We start from the raw sequence: 18,651 nt of genomic DNA on the forward strand, positions 1-18,651 counted from the left end.
CTGCCAGCCCCTGCCCTCTGTGACATCAGGGAGAGGAGTTACTATGTGCTGCTGTTGGAAGGTATGTGTGTATGTGTGTCAATTTGCTGTGTTTGTGTGTTAGTTTGGTGTGTGTGTGTGTATGTGTGAATTTGCTGTGTGTGTTTCAGTCTCTCCGTGTGGTTCAGTGTGTCAGTATGCGGTGTGTGTTTGTGTGTAAATGTGTCAGTTACAGTTTGCTCTGTCAATGTGCTGTGTGTGCCTCAGTCTGTAAGTGTGCTGTGTGTCTGTAAGTGTGTGCCTCAGAGTCTGTCAGTGCGCCTGAGTCTGTCAGTGTGCTGTGTGTGCTTCAGTGTGCATCAGTGTCTGTCAGTGTGCTGTGTGTCTGTCAGTGCGCTGTGTGTGATTCAGTATCTCAGTGTGTTGTGTGCGCCTCAGTGCAAGCAATTTAGGTAACACGTGATCACAATCTTTTTATTAGAGCATTTTTACAAATAGTTTGTGTCATTCTTTACACAATTGTTTATAGTTAACTGCATTAAAATAAGAAGTTACTGTGAGTATACTGTACACCAGTGTTTTTCAACCACTTATGTGTGTGGGGGGGTGGGGGGGTGAGGGGCGGGAGGTTATTGTAGTGTGCGTGTAGGTGGTTATTCTAATTATTGTATTGTGTGGGGGGGGGGGGGGGCGGGTACTGTATTGTAGGGGGGAATTGCATGTGTGTGGCCAGGGGGTGGAGGGGGAAATTAATGTGGAGGGGAGGATTGAGGGAGCTGGATCGAGTGTGGAAGGGAGGGGGGTTGGGGTTACTGAGTGATAGCCAGAGGGGAGTGGGAGGGAGAAGAGTGTGAGGGGGAAAAGGTGGTAGTGAGGGAGGGGGTGTAAGAGGGGGAGAGAAATACATAAGGAGAGAGGGGTGAATAGAGGAGAGTGAGGAGGTGTAAAAGAAGGGGGGCTCGCAGGGCCGCCAACACGCTGGGGGGGGGGGGGGGAATCTACGGAATATGTTCACTCATAATAGGCCCTGAAAAAAAATCTGCCCGGGGGCCCGCGCATGTCTAGCTACGCAACTGCACTGATGTATAGGATTTTCGATAAATGACAGATATTACTGTACAATGATATTTAATAGAGTTAATACTGTTATTGAATAGTAAAAAAATGTTAAATGATTATACTTAAGTAATATGTGGGAACTATAGATTTGTGAGAATCTTTTCGAATATAATAATAATATTGAGATTTCTATAAAATTGACATTCTAGGTGAAGCCGACATACAGTATGGGCATGTGTATCAATGCAAAAGTGGTGCAAATCGAAGGCAAAGAAAATAAAATCCTAACGAAACGCAAAAGCATTTTCTTTCATACAGTAGATAACTGGAGCTTTTTTTGCCCAATAATTGCACCACCTTTGCCCTGATACAGACCCCATAGTAACATACGGAATGACAAAATAAGCCTGCAAATGTATACACAGAGGTACACATGGATGCCATGATCATTAGAAGGGAACTAAAACATAGTATAGGTGCTTGTGCAACTTGTGCCTTGCAATCAGCATCACTGAAATAGTCTTTGTCCCTTTCGCCAAAGGAGAACTTGGTGATCTTATACCTCCATTATCTTTGCTTCTATTTATTTTTGTACTAATAACACAAATACTTGATAGTCATAAATAAACCGTTTAAAGAAAATGACCTTATATGAGAATGTCTTCTTAAAACGACACAGCACCACCTATCCAAGAATATCAGTAGTTACACATTGTGTATTTATATTTTGAGATAAAATAACGTAGTAACTTGGCAAATATAGTCTGCAAGGCTACAAATGTAGGCTTCGGTGCTGTGTTTGGCTGAAAATCCTCATTGACTTCAGTAGGGTCTTTGGCCAAAAAGTCCTGAACAGCATCTTCAGAGTATATAGCTTTTACCCCTAAGAAGACACACGGATACTAATCAACAAATACACTGGCGACACACTTTATTCGAGCTCGGCTAGTCCCACGAATTCGGGTATACCCGGGTGTATTGAGGTTTGTGACTGTTTTCTGCCCGAGTGCATTGGGTTATTTTCCAGGCAGGGATTGAAGCATTTTATTCCCGCTGGCTGCAATACTGCACAGTATATATATATATACTGCATTACAATTCATGAATTTATGCCATCTGGTAGACACGCAAAGCATTGCAGCCTATTAAATCCTAATCATTATCATTTAACAGATCAGCCGCCCGTCAGCCAGGCATGAACCCAGGCTGGGAAGGCAAGCGCAACGGGGCTTGTCAGAGGTGAGGAGCGGCGCATTCCAGGTATCTGCCAGGTACATACTGGGTATTTGCTCGAATAAAGTGTGTCGGTGCAGTATACTGTATAAAATATACTGCTTTCATTAAGATTACGGTATTTGGGACTCTTATTCTAATAGCGTAAAACATGCATTGGCTATGTTAGCTTTCTGACAATCACAACGGTGGCCATTTTTAAGAGCTCTTACAAAAATCCTTTTATTAATACTTTTCCAAAATAGAAACCAACTGAAAGATACACTGTGAAAGGAAAAATCATTTAAAAAAAAAAAAAGAGTGCAAACGGGTAAATAAAAACAATATGTCCAAAAATATATGGACACATATCTACAGTATATCCCTTACTAAGTGAATATCCTGAAAAGCCTCACCCCACTTAACAATAAAGTGCAAACCCTCACCTCGGAAATATGCTTTATCATCTGTAAACATTTGTTTCAGAAGGATGCATGTTTTAGCCTTTCAAATTTAGACCCGTCATCTGTCTGATTATGGTTATGGCAAACACCAGGGCAACAGTGATCAACATTGCTTAGGCCAGGAGAGGGTGCATTACAGGCAATAGAAAATGGTCATTATTCCACAATAGTGTGGATCAAGAAAAACAAAACTCCAGAACTTCTAAATATTTTACAATTCAGAATGTAATATGTAAAGGAAATCAATGTGATACGAAAGCCCAAGCTTTGTTTTTTCTTTTCTTCTTCAGCAAAACAAAAGTGCTAACAAGAAGACAACTGCTCACGTATTGCGCAGGTTCAGTGAGCCTATACCAGATGTTATACAGTGTGTAAACTGCAAATGTCAAGATATTGGGAGAGACTGTGCAAACAAGCATATTGTGTGTAACTATGACTTGTTCCTTTTTACTAGGGTTTCCCAGAGCATAATTAAGCTGTATGCGTAGCCAAGATTAGGTTAAGAAAATAATTTACTATTTAATGTACACCATCAGGTAATTATTTCTAATCGTATTTGTTTTAAATGGCCACCCACCAAATATGCAGGAACGGCCATTGATATTTTCTATTATTCCCATGTAGTAAACCCCAAACAAACATAAAACACACAAATAAATAAAGTAAAACGTGTTGAGTAGACAGAGTTGCAATGATGGGAAAACGCAAACACAATTTGAAGAACTTTTGTTGCGTTGGGTAAAATGCCTATTAGAATCCTCACTTCAGCACAAGGAAAAAGTTCTTCACATCTTCAGCAGCCTAACAAGAAGCTGGTATCCTGCTGTATTGCTTCAGGCCCAGAATTAAGGCTAGAGCAGCACAGGGAATTAACCGCCAACATTTGTTCGGGCATTTTAAGACAAGCTCTTCTTTTCCCCTGTGCTCACTTCCATGCACCATTTATAGCCATGACACATTCATACAGGGTTGCAGAATATTTGTTACGATTTTTATAACCATTTTGGAAGATACAGAGTAAGAAGTACGGTAGATAAATTATAATTAACAAAAAAATATTTAACCTTGTTATATTTCCTTCCCACAGACATACAGTATTAAAAATATCAAACATATGCTCTCCGTGCTCTTTAACACCATTAACATTTAAAAATGATTGATTGCGTTATACCAATACCATTTACTGAGTTCCAGGCAGATCTGTTTTTATGTTAATCATGCAACCCGGTACTTAAAGTAAAGGTTAAATAGACATAAAATCTTAAAATACAAGAGTTAGTACCATATATTGCCTTTAGATGTCAAGTTACACTTTACAGTATCTTAACAAAAAAAAAGAAAAGAAAATTAATTCATAGTGTAAAAGTTTAGGAAATTTGCAGTATACTTTATGTATAGATTTCTACACGAATAAAAAAAAATAGCCTCTCCTTTCTCCCACAAATGATCGGTTCATCCGGGTTTTTTTGTGTGCACTTTCTTCTAACTTTCACGTCTCCCTCGCTTTCTTATGCACCTGTGCAGAAATATACATATAAACACACGATAGGAAACATTTCATCAAAAATTCATAATATTTCTGTTTCTTTATGAAACATAATTGAATCAGAATGATTCATGTTCTATGTTTTATCTTGACAGTCCCTGTATATTCAAGGAATGCCTATTAAACAAAAACATACAGCAGGTTACTTGTTGAATAATGTATATCAACTACTTAAAATTACCGGGGATTTGCCAAGATTTGCACATGAAGACTTTTTTTGGGGTGGGGTGGGGGGGGGTAGTTTAACCCATTGGTGGTTAAATGTACTTGCAATGCGGTGCATACAATCCCCGGTGAGTTTCCTCTGCACAACACACTTACTGCTGTACCTAGAAACCATTACACGAGTCCGAGGATCTACTGTACAAGTAAAAACCCTGCGTTACAGCATAAACTTTCTGACTCTTTGAATAAAGCTGACAGTGGTAAGATTTTATCCAGAAATAAAGTGACATAGCTAAGTTAATTCAACTTATTCAAGATATTAAATGCTAATCTGGATTGTGACAAGTCTCCTATTCAAATAGCAGAGATGTTCAAAAACATGATATTTTCTCTCTGTAAAACAATTATTTTATGCACTATCTTTCCCCTTCTGTCTCAATAATAAAAAAATAAATATTAAAATGTCGTCTTTGGTTCTTACTTACCACACTGGCAATTGATTCACAATATTCATTCAACCTAATATATATATTTTTTTACTATTTTTAGAAAAAATTAAGGACAAGTGGAAATAAAACACGAGAACATTTAACATTTTATTCAAGGTTTAATATACTATTTCTTTCACAACAAATATGTTTGCATTCAGTTATAGCTTTGAAATGGAAAACAGGTACAGGCTTTTTTTAATTTTTTTTTAGTATTTGTATAGCATTAAAGATATGATTGATTCCACTGACTAAGGCAATTGCATCGGTTGTCTAAATGGTGGTGATGTCAATGCCAGATATGTGTTTATCTTTTCATCTTGCCCATTCTGGAATGCACAAATCAAACGTTTGAAGGACATTTCACTGACCTGTTACGGCCCTTCAAACACAATACTGGTATTACTCATATAAGTGCCACATTTTGTATGAGAAAACCTTCATCAGCGAATGCTTTGCGACATCTGGCGGTCCCTGGCATTTATTAAAACAAAACAATTTTTTTGTGTGCGTCTTTAAACCTATCCCTACTTGCATATTTAGTCCAAAAGGCTTTGGTACCCCCTAGCGGAGGGACAAAAGCAGCCCGGTCTGTAAAAATACGACTTGGACTGTCAAGAATCCATATGGTGCAAAGGTCACAAATCTTGAGATGCCCTGACATGGTGACAATAGGACACTTTCCAGACAGAAGCTGACCCATTTTGAATATAAAAAGGCCCATGATCACATGTTCCCACACATTTAAGACTATAGATATAAAGCAACATGCAAAGCACTCAATTCAGTTGCCTAACCACGGAATTTAACCCCTTGATGCAGGAGGGGCCTGCTATGCATATGTAATGCCAATGCTTTGTAAGCCGGAATAGCTTACAATGCATTTGCATTATATATGCATCGCCACTAAGGGTTAATTATTCTTATAGTTTGCATAGGGTAACCATTGACAGTTTATGTACTCCATGTACAGTAATAAATTAAAAAAAAACTATTGCACACAAGTAATATTTTGTAATAAATTGTAGGCAAAACCGTGTGCACAATTCTAGCTACGTCTTCTCAATCTTAATTATTAACAGAGCTGCAGTCAAAGCTTGTTCAACATATTCAGACAAGCGGGATGCACAGACAATGTGTTAAGAAGGAATTCATATAATGTGTACATTGATGTTCCCTGCAGAATAAACACAAATGGACCCCTCTAAGAAACGGCAGGAATATGTATTGTTCCCAGTATGAAACCATAATCTCCCCATTTTAGAAGATCTCTATAACATCACTTCCATTTCAGTATTGCGGGTTTAGATCTTTAACAAAATCCTGCTGTGGATACAATATTCGCCTATACCTCCTCTTAACCCTTAAAGTGCTGCGTGGGAGCTACTGTTGCTTTGCAATCCGCACATTGCCTTCAATCCCCATTAGCACTGATAGAGTTACCACTTTTTTTTTTTTTGATCCAGGATGAAATAATATATTCTGTCTAGAATCATAAATATTCTGAGTAAGATCTTCCATGTTTAGAGAACACACAATATCTAGAGTACGCTGCCGATTTCCATCAGATTCTATTTCATCAGGGATCTGTTCAACAAGGGATTCCTCCAATAATAAGCCCATGGCATAAATCCTTATTAGGCAGGACCTTAAATTATTATAGGTTAATGATACATATTATTGAGGACAATATGGGAATATTTTTAAGCATGTGCAGTGAAATGAAATGTGCAGTAGCAGGAGATGCTTAGCAAAATTAGCTCCACATAAATGCAGCTGTGAATTTTTCAGTTATCCAGAGAAGGATGTCTGTGTTAAGATATAAACATTACATATATTTTTCTTTGCCATTAGAGTCGTGCAAATGTCTTTACATTTACAAATGGCGGGTTTTCATGTTCGCAAAAATGCCAGTGTATATAAAGGCAATGTTATCTTCAAATCTGCATTACAAATCTTTTCCCAAAAACATATCAACTCAGTTTGCCTGATTTGTACTCCTTAGCCAACAAAACCCTCATGTCTATTTATCTCAATGTGTTGATCAATTACATGTTTAGTACATTTTTTCCACCTACAGTACTTATCGATTGAACTGAAACACAAAAATAGTAACACAAAATGTGGAACAGTTGTTAATGATGCCAAGAAACAGAATTTAACGTGTTTAATTTAATGAAACAAATACACAACAGTGGAAGAAATGTACTCAGTCTCTTCTGTGTGCATCATGCAGCCATCACTGATAACAGAATACAAGCCACACATTGCAGACTACAGTATAAATGACAGGCAAACCGAGTATGGTCTTCCATCTAGAAAGTGCAAGTATGCCGCCCTCCCCCCCCCCCCTCCTCTCCTCTTCTTGTCCAAGTCGCTCCCAACTATCCACCCCTCCTTCGTCATCCCCCTTCTTTTTCACCACTGAAAATAGGAAAATGGACTATTGTGTGTCTACAACTTCTCACATGTACATGTACCGCGCCGTATTCCTGTGTTGGTTCGCTTTTCAATGTCTATACCATGTACCAATATGCTGTCTGACACCAATAAAGGAAAAATATTTAAAAAAAAAAAAGAAAGTGCAAGTATGCAGTCCCTAAATTGTCTGAGATATTGTAGCATATAGCAAATCAACATGTTTTACTGTAGGTTTCTACTCAAAAACTATTCGGAGCAAAACGTAAAACTAAACACATACAAGGTTATATAAAACATTAAAAAATAATCCGTTTTTTTTTTTTCATTTTTAATAAAAGTAATAATTATAAATTCGTTCAAAAAAAAATTTTTTTCTATGCTGTGCATGGAAAGGTAATATGCTGTATTGAATTTGCAACTTACATTTTTGTTGCCTAAGGCAGGGGTGCGCAAACTGGATTTTCTGGGGGGAGGTGGACGCGGCAGTAACAGAGACCCAGCGCTCTTCGACAAAGCATTTAAATTAAATGCCGGTGGATCGTGTGAGGCATCTGTAACTCTCTTGCCTTGTCTTTGACAGCTTTGGCCGACACGTCAACGCGACGTCACATGACCCTGCGGCATCATTTGACGCCAGAGGTAAGGTGGCGTGGGGGGGCATCAAGGGGGGAGAGCAGGCAGGGGGGTGCAGACTGGAAAGTTTGCGCACCCCTGGCCTAAGGTTCAAATTGCTGTACCCTGAATTTTGCAGGCACGATGAGTGCCTCTCACCTACAGTCTAATTTTGATGTGCCACAAAAGACGCTCAATGAACTTGTCCAAGGTCACAAGGACTTCACATTTGTATTTGATGCAGGTGCTTCTACGCTAAAAACAGTGACGTTACCAGTAGGCTACTCCTATCCCAGATCAAGTTACTCGCCAAAGGACACAGGTAGTTAATAAAGAGAATGAAACATGTGTATAAAAAAGAATTTTTTTCTTTTTTATTTTACCCTATAACAACTCAATGATTGTTTAGCAAAGGGAGTAAAAAGGAAGAGTTGGCCAGTGTGAACCTTTTGTAGTCACTGCTTAAAATCGCTGGGATAGAATAACATGATTGCCAGAGACTGAATTCCTTCATCACATTGTAACCATACCTTGTTCCTTAAAGCTGCAGTTCAGGCAATATCCTGCATGTGTGTTTTTTTAATAAATCAGTTCTGTAGTAAGAAAAAATACTTTTAGCATTTTCTGTTTTAAAAACAACAACTTTGGAAGACCAATTTTCTTGCATTCTATTTTAACAAGCATGCTTGTTCCTATAGCAACGATTTACATTCCCCATATTTAAAGATGTCGCCAAACTTTGCCGATCAATAGACGGAGAACGAATTGACCGGCAGCTATGCAGTCTTTTTTAGGTAAGTAGAGATTGCCCACATGAAACTATTGAAGTAAAAAAATACATTTAAAAAAAAAAAAAAGACTGAACTGCAGCTTTAATAGCTCAAACACTTTGTGTATTTCATTTTAAAGATTTGATCGTTATAGCAAAACTTATTTTAAAAACAAAAAATGAATACATTTGAATAATTTTTCTTAATCTCCCATGTTAGGCATACTGGCCAACCGTACCTATTTATGATGGGTCCATGTTAAAATGGATAAGAAGCAAAACGTGACCCACTGTGAGTGCTCATTTGCATGTTATTACCCAGAACCCATGGCTGCCGCTGAAGCATTATTTGCAAAGAGATAGTGAGGAAATACAGGGTTGCAGACCTTTCTAAAACATGCAAATGTACCCACCAGCGGTATTTGTATTTGCTACTTATGATGAGAATTTCATAATGTGTTCTTTTTTTACTTTGACTGAAAAAGCCCCCTTAACCCAATGCACGTTAGTGGAAGAGATTTCCTGCATTCTGCTACCAAATCTCCCTGTGAATGTTTCCACTACAGTACTTGACCAGTATGATGGTATAACATATTGTAAACTGGTCTGCACCCAATAAAAAAAATTCCCAGTATACAGCATTTTCTGTTTTAGAATTAAAAAAATGTTTTCGTTCAACAAGTATTTGGAATAATAATTCAACATATGCAGTTTCTTTCAAATCAAATCTTTCAAATTATCAAATAATATACAGATAATAAAAAAATTGTATATTCTTAATTTTAATAGAATGCCTTTATTTTTTCCACTGGTATGTTGGGACAAAAACCCCATGACATTTTACATCTATCTATACTTTCTATCTGCCCAGTCCTTTTTCTAGTACTGCAGAGTCAGATACGTTTTAACAAACTGCTCATTGAAGCCTTCTGAAGTATCATTAAATCTCTGTTAAACAACTAACACTTTATGGAAATTATCTGACATTTCACAAGTGTCTAATACTATATAGCTACATAATGCAATCTGACCCGGAAAGTAACGTAAAAAAACAAAAAAATCACAATTTCCCAACTATTTGAAAGTTATGATAATACACGTTATTCCCATATGTAGCCGCATTTCAGGATTGTTGTACAAGTACAGAATTTTTAATACTAGCTCATAATATTTGGAATTCTTACACATGTAAAATGTTCGTCAATCAAGGAAAGGGAATATGTATCAAGTTGCGCCTAATAGAATATTGATTGAATAAAAAGGATATAAAAACCAAGCCTGTTGGACGATCAGGAAATGGCTCCTCTAGGTGTGCTTAAAAGAAAAGAAAAAAAAAGCACAACACATAGCATAATACTGTATGGTAGGGGGACAAACAACAAACAACATATGACAAATATGGATCAGCTGAGAGATCAGATAGGTGTAAATTTAAGATTAAAACATTTAATAACACAATTCATATAACATATAAAGACATATAACATGAATATGGACAATAAAAATATTATAAGCAACACTGCTGCACCGGTGGAATCAGATGTAATGCCCACTCACCAGATGGTAGATAAGGGCAAGCGGTGGATATATTTGAGAGTATCCCCTCTCTGTGATGATAGCTGCTAACTGCTCCTGGGCGTCTCCGTGAAGGCGTGCACGCCGGCCGGCGTGTGGATAGATGGTCCCACTCAGCACACTGGAGAAATCATACAGCAGTCCCAGAACGGCAGCAGCAGATTCGACACAATGTCGCGAACGGCCAGCTAGTTGATTGTCAGCAAGCGCTGATTCGTCTTGTTGCCGTGGAGGGGAAATCACCAACCAAGTGATGCAGAAATCCTTAATTCGCCACCCTACGCGTTTCAAAAGCTAACTGCTTTCTTCCTCAGGGGTATATGATCATAGAGTCAATAAAGGTCCTTTAAATAGAGCGTCCATAATTAATTAATTGATTAACACCTGCAGACTTGTGCACATGCGCATTGGAGCAAACTGGACTGATCGTGATCATGCTGTGTATCCAAACACATGCACATTAAATAGTCCATGTCAATGTCAGTCGTGCTGCTGGGGTCTGATAGCTCAGCTGATTTACAAACAAGACATACTGTACAAAAACTGATAAACAGAGCATATTAAAACAGCAATGATAGCAATGTGAAAGTGTGATAACTAAAGTGTTAATATATGGCCTAGTATATACAGGCATACTCCGCATTAAAGTACGCAATGGGATCGGAGCATGTATGTAAAGCGAAAATGTTCTTAAAGTGAAGCACTACCTTTTCCCACTTAACGATGCATCTACTGTACTGCAATCGTCATATACGTGCATAACTGATGTAAATAACACATTTGTAACAGGCTCTATAGTCTCCCCGCTTGCGCTCAGCTTTGGTACAGGTAGGGAGCCGGTATTGCTGTTCAGGACGTGCTGACAGGCGCATGCGTGAGCTGCCATTTGCCTATTGGGCGATGTGTACTTACTCGAGAGTGTACTTAAAGTGAGTGTCCTTAAAGCGGGGTATGCCTGTATATGACCTCAATAAAATGTGATATTAACAGCTATTGTGTGTATATAGTGTAATAATTAAACAAGTTATGGTGCATGTAATCATAAAATTACATAAGTGAACTATATATCTGATCTGTTATATACACTATAATGAAATAAATACTAAGAAATAATATAAGGTGATATAAGTGAAATTAAATAAATATAGTGAATGTGATTAAATATGGTGAACTGCCAATCAGCAAACATGACATAACAAAAATATTTACAAAATATAAATTGTATTAGGCATGAGTTTACACATGTATCAAAGGATTGCCTAATTACCCAAATAAACAATGACAGTATGTTCCCAAACAGGCTTTTGGTCAAATTGCAGTGATAGATACAGTGTAAGCATTATATATGGATGCAGTGCAGGTTTAGCCTACCAAGAAAGCCTTCAGATCAAAGTCCACGTTTAAGCCTAGTGGGGATAGATTGCGCAATTCGTAAATCCAAAAGGATTCTCTCCTCCCCAGTAGGCTCACAACGTTTCCACCTCTCCAATGTGGAGTAATACTCTCTATTGCAATACATTTAAGACCCATAGGGTTCTGACCGTGCACTTGAAGAAAATTATTCGACACGCTATGTGTAACTAAACCAGTTTTTATATTATATATGTGTTCGTATAAACGTCTTTTGATTGATCTGGTGGTCATACCCACATACTGCAGACCACATGGACACTCAAGCAAATAAATAACAAAAGAACTATTACACGTAATATGTTGTTTTATTTTGTAATTTTTTAAGGTGTTATTTGATGTAAATTCTGATTTTTTTATGCTGTATTTGCAAGCAGTACATCTGTTACAGATGAAGTATCCCTTGCAAGGGGCAATCTTCCGATGAATAGGTTGCAGTGATGGACAGCTTGGTGCCAGTTTTTGTCCTATATTGGGGGCTTTAGTGAATATGATTTGTGGATATTTTGGTAGTATGTGTTCTAATTCCTTATCTTTTTGTAATATCGGCCAGTGTTTTTTAAAAATCTTACGTATATTGGGTGCCATTTGGTTAAACTGGGTTATGAAAGCCAAATTGGCTGTTCTGTTTGTATTTTTCTTTTTATATTTCAAAAGATTGCTTCTGTCCATCGCTGCAACTTCTGTGATTGCATTATCTAAATCATGTGGGGAATACTTCCTTTCTATGAATTTGTTTTTAAGATCCTCTGCTTGGATATTGAACGTATCTATATGTGAGCTATTTCTTTTTAATCTAATAAATTGACCCTTAGGTATATTTTTAACCCATGAAGGGTTATGGTGACTCTGTGCATGAAGATAATTATTAGATTGTACAGGTTTAAAATATGTACTAGTATGAATACAATTATTTATAACTGATATTTCTAAATCTAAGTATTCTATTTTAGTGGGGCTAGTGACAAACGTAAACTTAAGATTATTGTTGTTATTATTCATATATGTTTTGAATTCTTGTAACTGTAATAATGTGCCAGACCAAATAAAAATAATATCGTCGATGTAGCGCTGCCAGAGCACCAAATTTGCACCATATGGACAGCCGGACCATATATCTTGTTCTTCCCAGCTGCCCATAAATAAATTAGCATAACTAGGTGCAAACTTGGTGCCCATGGCGGTGCCACACACCTGTAAATAATATAATTTATTGAAATAAAAGAAATTGTGAGAAAGTATGAATTTGATATCTAAAATAAGAAAATCTTTGTGTTCCGTAGAAATAGACGGGTCATTGTTTAATGTATTCAAAATAGGTTTGCATCCTTGTTCATGATTTATGATTGTGTATAGAAAATTAACATCTGCTGTTTCAAAATAATAATGAGGTTGCCATTGAATGTCCTGTAGGGTCTGCAGTATGTGGGTAGTGTCCCGTAGATATGAAGGTAACTGTATAACATACTGTTGTTACTGTCTATCGATATACTGGGATAAGTGAGATGTTAAAGACTGAATGCCAGAAATGATAGGGCGACCGGGGGGAAATTGTATATTTTTGTGTATTTTAGGTATTATATAAAAAAGGGGAAATTTGGGGTAAGTTTTGTAAAGAAAATCAAATTCCTGTTTGGTGATGATAAGTTGATCTAAACCTAGTGTTAAATAATAAAAGAGTTGTTGTTGGTACTGTGTGGTAGGGTCACAGGGGAGGAGTTGGTAAGTGGACCTATCTCCCAAGATTCTAAGTGACTCTTGGATATAATAGGATTTATCCATGATTACCAACCCCCTAATCCTATTATATCCAAGTATGTGGGTATGACCACCAGATCAATCAAAAGACGTTTATACGAACACATATATAATATAAAAACTGGTTTAGTTACACATAGCGTGTCGAATCATTTTCTTCACGTGCACGGTCAGAACCCTATGGGTCTTAAATGTATTGCAATAGAGAGTATTACTCCACATTGGAGAGGTGGAAAACGTTGTGAGCCTACTGGGGAGGAGAGAATCCTTTTGGATTTACGAATTGCGCACTCTATCCCCACTAGGCTTAAACGTGGACTTTGATCTGAAGGCTTTCTTGGTAGGCTAAACCTGCACTGCATCCATATATAATACTTACACTCTATCTATCATTGCAATTTGACCAAAAGCCTGTTTGGGAACATACTGTCATTGTTTATTTGGGTAATTAGGCAATCCTTTGATACATGTATAAACTCATGCCTAATACAATTTATATTTTGTAAATATTTTTGTTATGTCATGTTTGCTGATTGGCAGTTCACCATATTTAATCACATTCACTATATTTATTTAATTTCACTTATATCACCTTATATTATGTCTTAGTATTTATTTCATTATAGTGTATATAACAGATCAGATATACTGCTGCGGCCGAGTTTATTCGAGCATTTGCCCGTTCTCGGCCGCAGCAGTAGCCTGGCGCGCGCTGGAGGGTGACGGGCGCGCGCCGAAGCAGCGGAAGAGCGCCCTCCGATCGGGGCGCTCTCCCTCCCGCTGCCGGGTCCGCCGGGTCCCCCGGAACCCCCTGCCGCCGTCCCCCACATCGCGGGACACCAGGGCTCCCTCGGGGAGCCCTGGACGCGCGTGCAGGGGGCGCACGCTCCCGATGACGCGTGACCCGAGGGGCGGCCACTAGCAAGCCGGGAAATCTCCCGGCTTGCGGATCTGGCCGCAGTGCAATAAACTGTGTCGGCAGTGTATAGTTCACTTATGTAATTTTATGATTACATGCACCATAACTTGTTTAATTATTACACTATATACACACATTAGCAGTTAATATCACATTTTATTGAGGTCATATATATACTAGGCCATATATTAACACTTTAGTTATCACACTTTCACATTGCTATCATTGCTGTTTTAATATTCTCTGTTTATCAGTTTTTGTATGTCTTGTTTGTAAATCAGCTGAGCTATCAGACCCCAGCAGCACGACTGACATTGACATGGACTATTTAATGCGCATGTGTTTGGATACACAGCATGATCACGATCAGTCCAGTTTGCTCCAATGCGCATGTGCACAAGTCTGCAGGTGTTAATCAATTAATTAATTATGGACGCTCTATTTAAAGGACCTTTATTGACTCTATGATCATATACCCCTGAGGAAGAAAGCGGTTAGCTTTCGAAACGCGTAGGGTGGCGAATTAAGCATTTCTGCATCACTTGGTTGGTGACTTCCCCTCCACGGCAACAAGACGAATCAGCGCTTGCTGACAGTCAACTAGCTGGCCGTTCGCGACATTGTGTCGAATCTGCTGCTGCCGTTCTGGGACTGCTGTATGATTTCTCCAGTGTGCTGAGTGGGACCATCTATCCACACGCCGGCCGGCGTGCACGCCTTCACGGAGACGCCCAGGAGCAGTTAGCAGCTATCATCACAGAGAGGGGATACTCTCAAATATATCCACCGCTTGCCCTTATCTACCATCTGGTGAGTGGGCATTACATCTGATTCCACCGGTGCAGCAGTGTTGCTTATAATATTTTTATTGTCCATATTCATTTTATATGTCTTTATATGTTATATGAATTGTGTTATTAAATGTTTTAATCTTAAATTTACACGTATCTGATCTCTCAGCTGATCCATATTTGTCATATGTTGTTTGTCCCCCACCCATACAGTATTATGCTACAGTATGTGTTGTGCTTTTTTTTTTTTTTTTTTTTAAGCACACCCAGAGGAGCCATTTCCTGATCGTCCAACAGGCTTGGTTTTTATATCCTTTTTATTCAATCAATATTCTCTTAGGCGCAACTTGATACATATTCCCTTTCCATGTGTATGTCCTGACCAGGGGGTCAGTTTGTTGTATCGTAGGCAGCCCCTTACATGTGGTTATCATCTACACCTAAGGTGTTAATATTACATTTTTATACTTGTTAATGTGGTTAGCGCTACCTGTTTTTTTTGTTCGTCACTCAAGACAACAAAACGGTATATTGGTAACTTAAGTATTTTATCTTGAATTATTTAATTACTCTTGCAAAATGACAGGTTTAAATTCCAACCTTACTTTTTATATGACCTAGATGAAAACAGGTATGCCATTCTCATTATCTGAGAAGTTACAGGCATTAATAAGCAACTTACTGAAATCATGCTTCAGATAGTACACAAAAAGGATCTCGTGCCATGGTAACTAAACGAAGACACGAGAAAGTGAAATGGCAACCGATCATGTTGATAGCATGTGGGGGTCCGATTCTTGGGCATACGCAGTTTGCCTACAAAAATGCTATGAAAAATGTATGCATGCACTGTCAGCGCTTTATAGGAAAAACATATTAGTATACAAAGAAAATATGAGATATTTAGTAATAAAGTACAGCGCTAGAAATAGGATTCACAGAACCACAAATAGAGAGTGAGTAAATAAGCAAATGCAGAATACAGTAGTGTCCTTAAATGCTCTTCTGCAGAGCCACAGAAGTACAATGTCAAGGAAATGCAATGTATTACATTTTATTTCACAATCTATTTCTGTACCTTTTCATCTGTCGAAGGTCCAAACTGAAACGTTAAGGTGGGTTATGTATCAAGGCCAAAGTAAGGCAATTATAGGGCAACAAATTGCTGCAAGTGTTTGAAAAGTAAACATCCTATTGCTTTAAATTGTTTTTCTTTCCTTTGATACATACGGTGCAGATTTTTGGCCCCATTATTTGATACATAGACCCCATGGTGGTTTGTCACTGGTGGACATTCTTTTTTTGCTGTCAAATATAATGGGAGTGATTGGCCTGCTCTTCTGAACCTTTCATGAACCAAAAACAGGAAGACGAGTGTCATTTTTGTTCTGCACACATGTATATTGACATTTTTAGGGGGAATGTTTGTTTTTAAAATGTTGGCACTGTAATAAGTATTCGTTTTGCATTTGTGCTACAGTATGCGAAGATTTAGATTAGAATCGAACAGTCTTCTCATTAACTTGACATTTGTATACTGTACAGTTTTTTTTAAACATTGTGTTTCTTATATACAGTAGGATGTGTACACTACTTAACCCTTTGAGTGCCCCAGGACGCACCAACTACGTCACGGGATTTGGCACTCAGGAAGCCCAATGAGGTAGTATCTACTGTACGTCCAAAAAGCCAGCTCTACTAGGACAAATCACGCCCTGCGCACGCGATTTGCACTGAAGGATAATCGAAGGGTGGTGACAGAAGCAGTCACGTTGTCGGCGTGCCGGAGGGGACGTGGCACACTGGCCCCTGTGGCCCTTCTGACACTCAAAGGGTTAAAGCAGCATTTCATGCTGCTGGAGTTTCTTTTTAACTTATTTTGTTTGTTAACACATTATGAACAATGCTAGTTTTCTTCCAACTCTGGAGACCCCCTGGTTCTCTGCAGAAATACAGGTTGTTTTTTTTTGGGGGGGGGGGCGGTTAAGCAATATATATATTTTGGGGTTGATCTATAGCAAGTTGAGTTTGCACTAACAACATACTTTACTGCAAACAGATTTTTTTAGGGTTTACGCCAAGTTGTACTTGACAGACGTTACAGAAAAGCTCTCAGTTCTGGTTGTGGAGAGGTTAACCCTCCAAAAGAAAGACGGGGAAGAAGAACTCACTAGTGTGCACTCTTATATTACAGATGACTATGAAAGATGTGAAATAGTGAGAAGAAGCAGGGAGATACACCTGTGGCTGATTGAAATAAATGTTGAGTCAAAAAGGCCCCAAAAGTAATTAGTAGTTGGTTGATTAAAAGGGGTGACATCTATTTTATTAATTGCTATATCCAAAATTAGGGACCCTTGAGAAAGGGCCATTGTGACCCGTGTTTACGTCATACCGCTGACACCCTCACTTCGCCTCACTGAAGAAGTGCCATACAGTATGTCACATACGGCACACCTGTGAGCACGTGACCTGTATATGGACAAGTGTTAATACACCCAGCTATCTAGCTGATTCATTCTTCACCTCACAAGGTCCCACAAATGATAAATAGCTTCTCTCAATCCTTCCCTACATACCATCTATCACCAAAGCACACTTGTGAGCACGTGACTTATATATGCAACTAGGGTTAATACACACAGCTATCTAGCTGATTCAATCTTCACTTTTACAAAGGCTTTTGATTCTGTTGATCCTGTTATTTTGTTAGATAACTTCCAGTGCTCTGGAATAGGGGAACACGCTTTAAACTGGGTTTACCCCTACCTGTCAGGCAGATCCCAACATGTGCCTATCTCAAGTTCTAACTCCAACCACCCACAAGGCTCTGTTCTGGGGCCCCTACTTTTTCCCCTTCACTAATGATCTACCTAAAGCTTGTAAGTGTAAGGAATCGGGGGACACGCGCCTCTCAGAGGTTCCCTGTCACCTCTGCTACCAGTACGCCTGCCAGTTCCGGTCCCCCTCCCCGTCGGCTCCTTACCCCTTCTTCTCGGGCGCCATGCCGCTCCTCCGCGGCGCACGCCACATCTGTTCACACGCGGCCGAGGCGCGCACGGCAATCTTACAGAGTGCGCGCGCACCCAATTCTCGTCAGTCCTCCGGTGCCGCTGGCTCCGCCCCCCATCGGCTGCAGGCGATTTCCACTACTCACCTATCTGACTCCCTCCCTGCACACCTGGACCTATCCCTGGGCTTACCCAGACAGGCCTCCGCTCCACCCCTTGCTACCATTGGTCCTCCAGCATTTATAACCCCAGTCTGCACTCTCCTTCCTTGCTCTGCATAGTTCTTCTGTGACTCCTGTTGTGCAGTTGTCTATGCCAAGCTCTGTTCTCTGTTACAGCTCTTGTTCCTGTCCCTGCCCCTGTTGGATACCTTTGGATTTGATCTCGGCTCTTGTTTGACTACGTGTACCTCGCTACCCCTGGACTCGGCTTTGGACCTCACTACGCTGCTATCTCCTGCCCCTGACCCACA

General features: G+C 39.1%; 1 protein-coding gene across 4 annotated transcripts in view; it reads right to left on the reverse strand.

Moving 5' to 3' along the window:
* Nucleotides 1-18,651, reverse strand: part of KIAA0825 (KIAA0825 ortholog) — a 440,138-nt gene that overhangs the window by 145,416 nt on the left and 276,071 nt on the right. Inside the window, exon 20 of one of the 4 annotated variants that reach the window (XM_075593170.1) lies at nucleotides 1,173-1,921. The exons of the other annotated variants lie outside the window; for them this stretch is intronic. Within the exon in view, the coding sequence (XP_075449285.1) occupies nucleotides 1,900-1,921 (22 nt within the window). The 3' untranslated portion in view covers nucleotides 1,173-1,899. Of the gene's footprint in view, nucleotides 1-1,172; nucleotides 1,922-18,651 lie in introns of those variants that run through there. 4 annotated transcript variants of the gene reach the window in all.

The sequence above is a fragment of the Ascaphus truei genome, chromosome 1, assembly GCF_040206685.1.
Source record: "Ascaphus truei isolate aAscTru1 chromosome 1, aAscTru1.hap1, whole genome shotgun sequence".
In the NCBI taxonomy this organism is placed as follows: domain Eukaryota; kingdom Metazoa; phylum Chordata; class Amphibia; order Anura; family Ascaphidae; genus Ascaphus; species Ascaphus truei.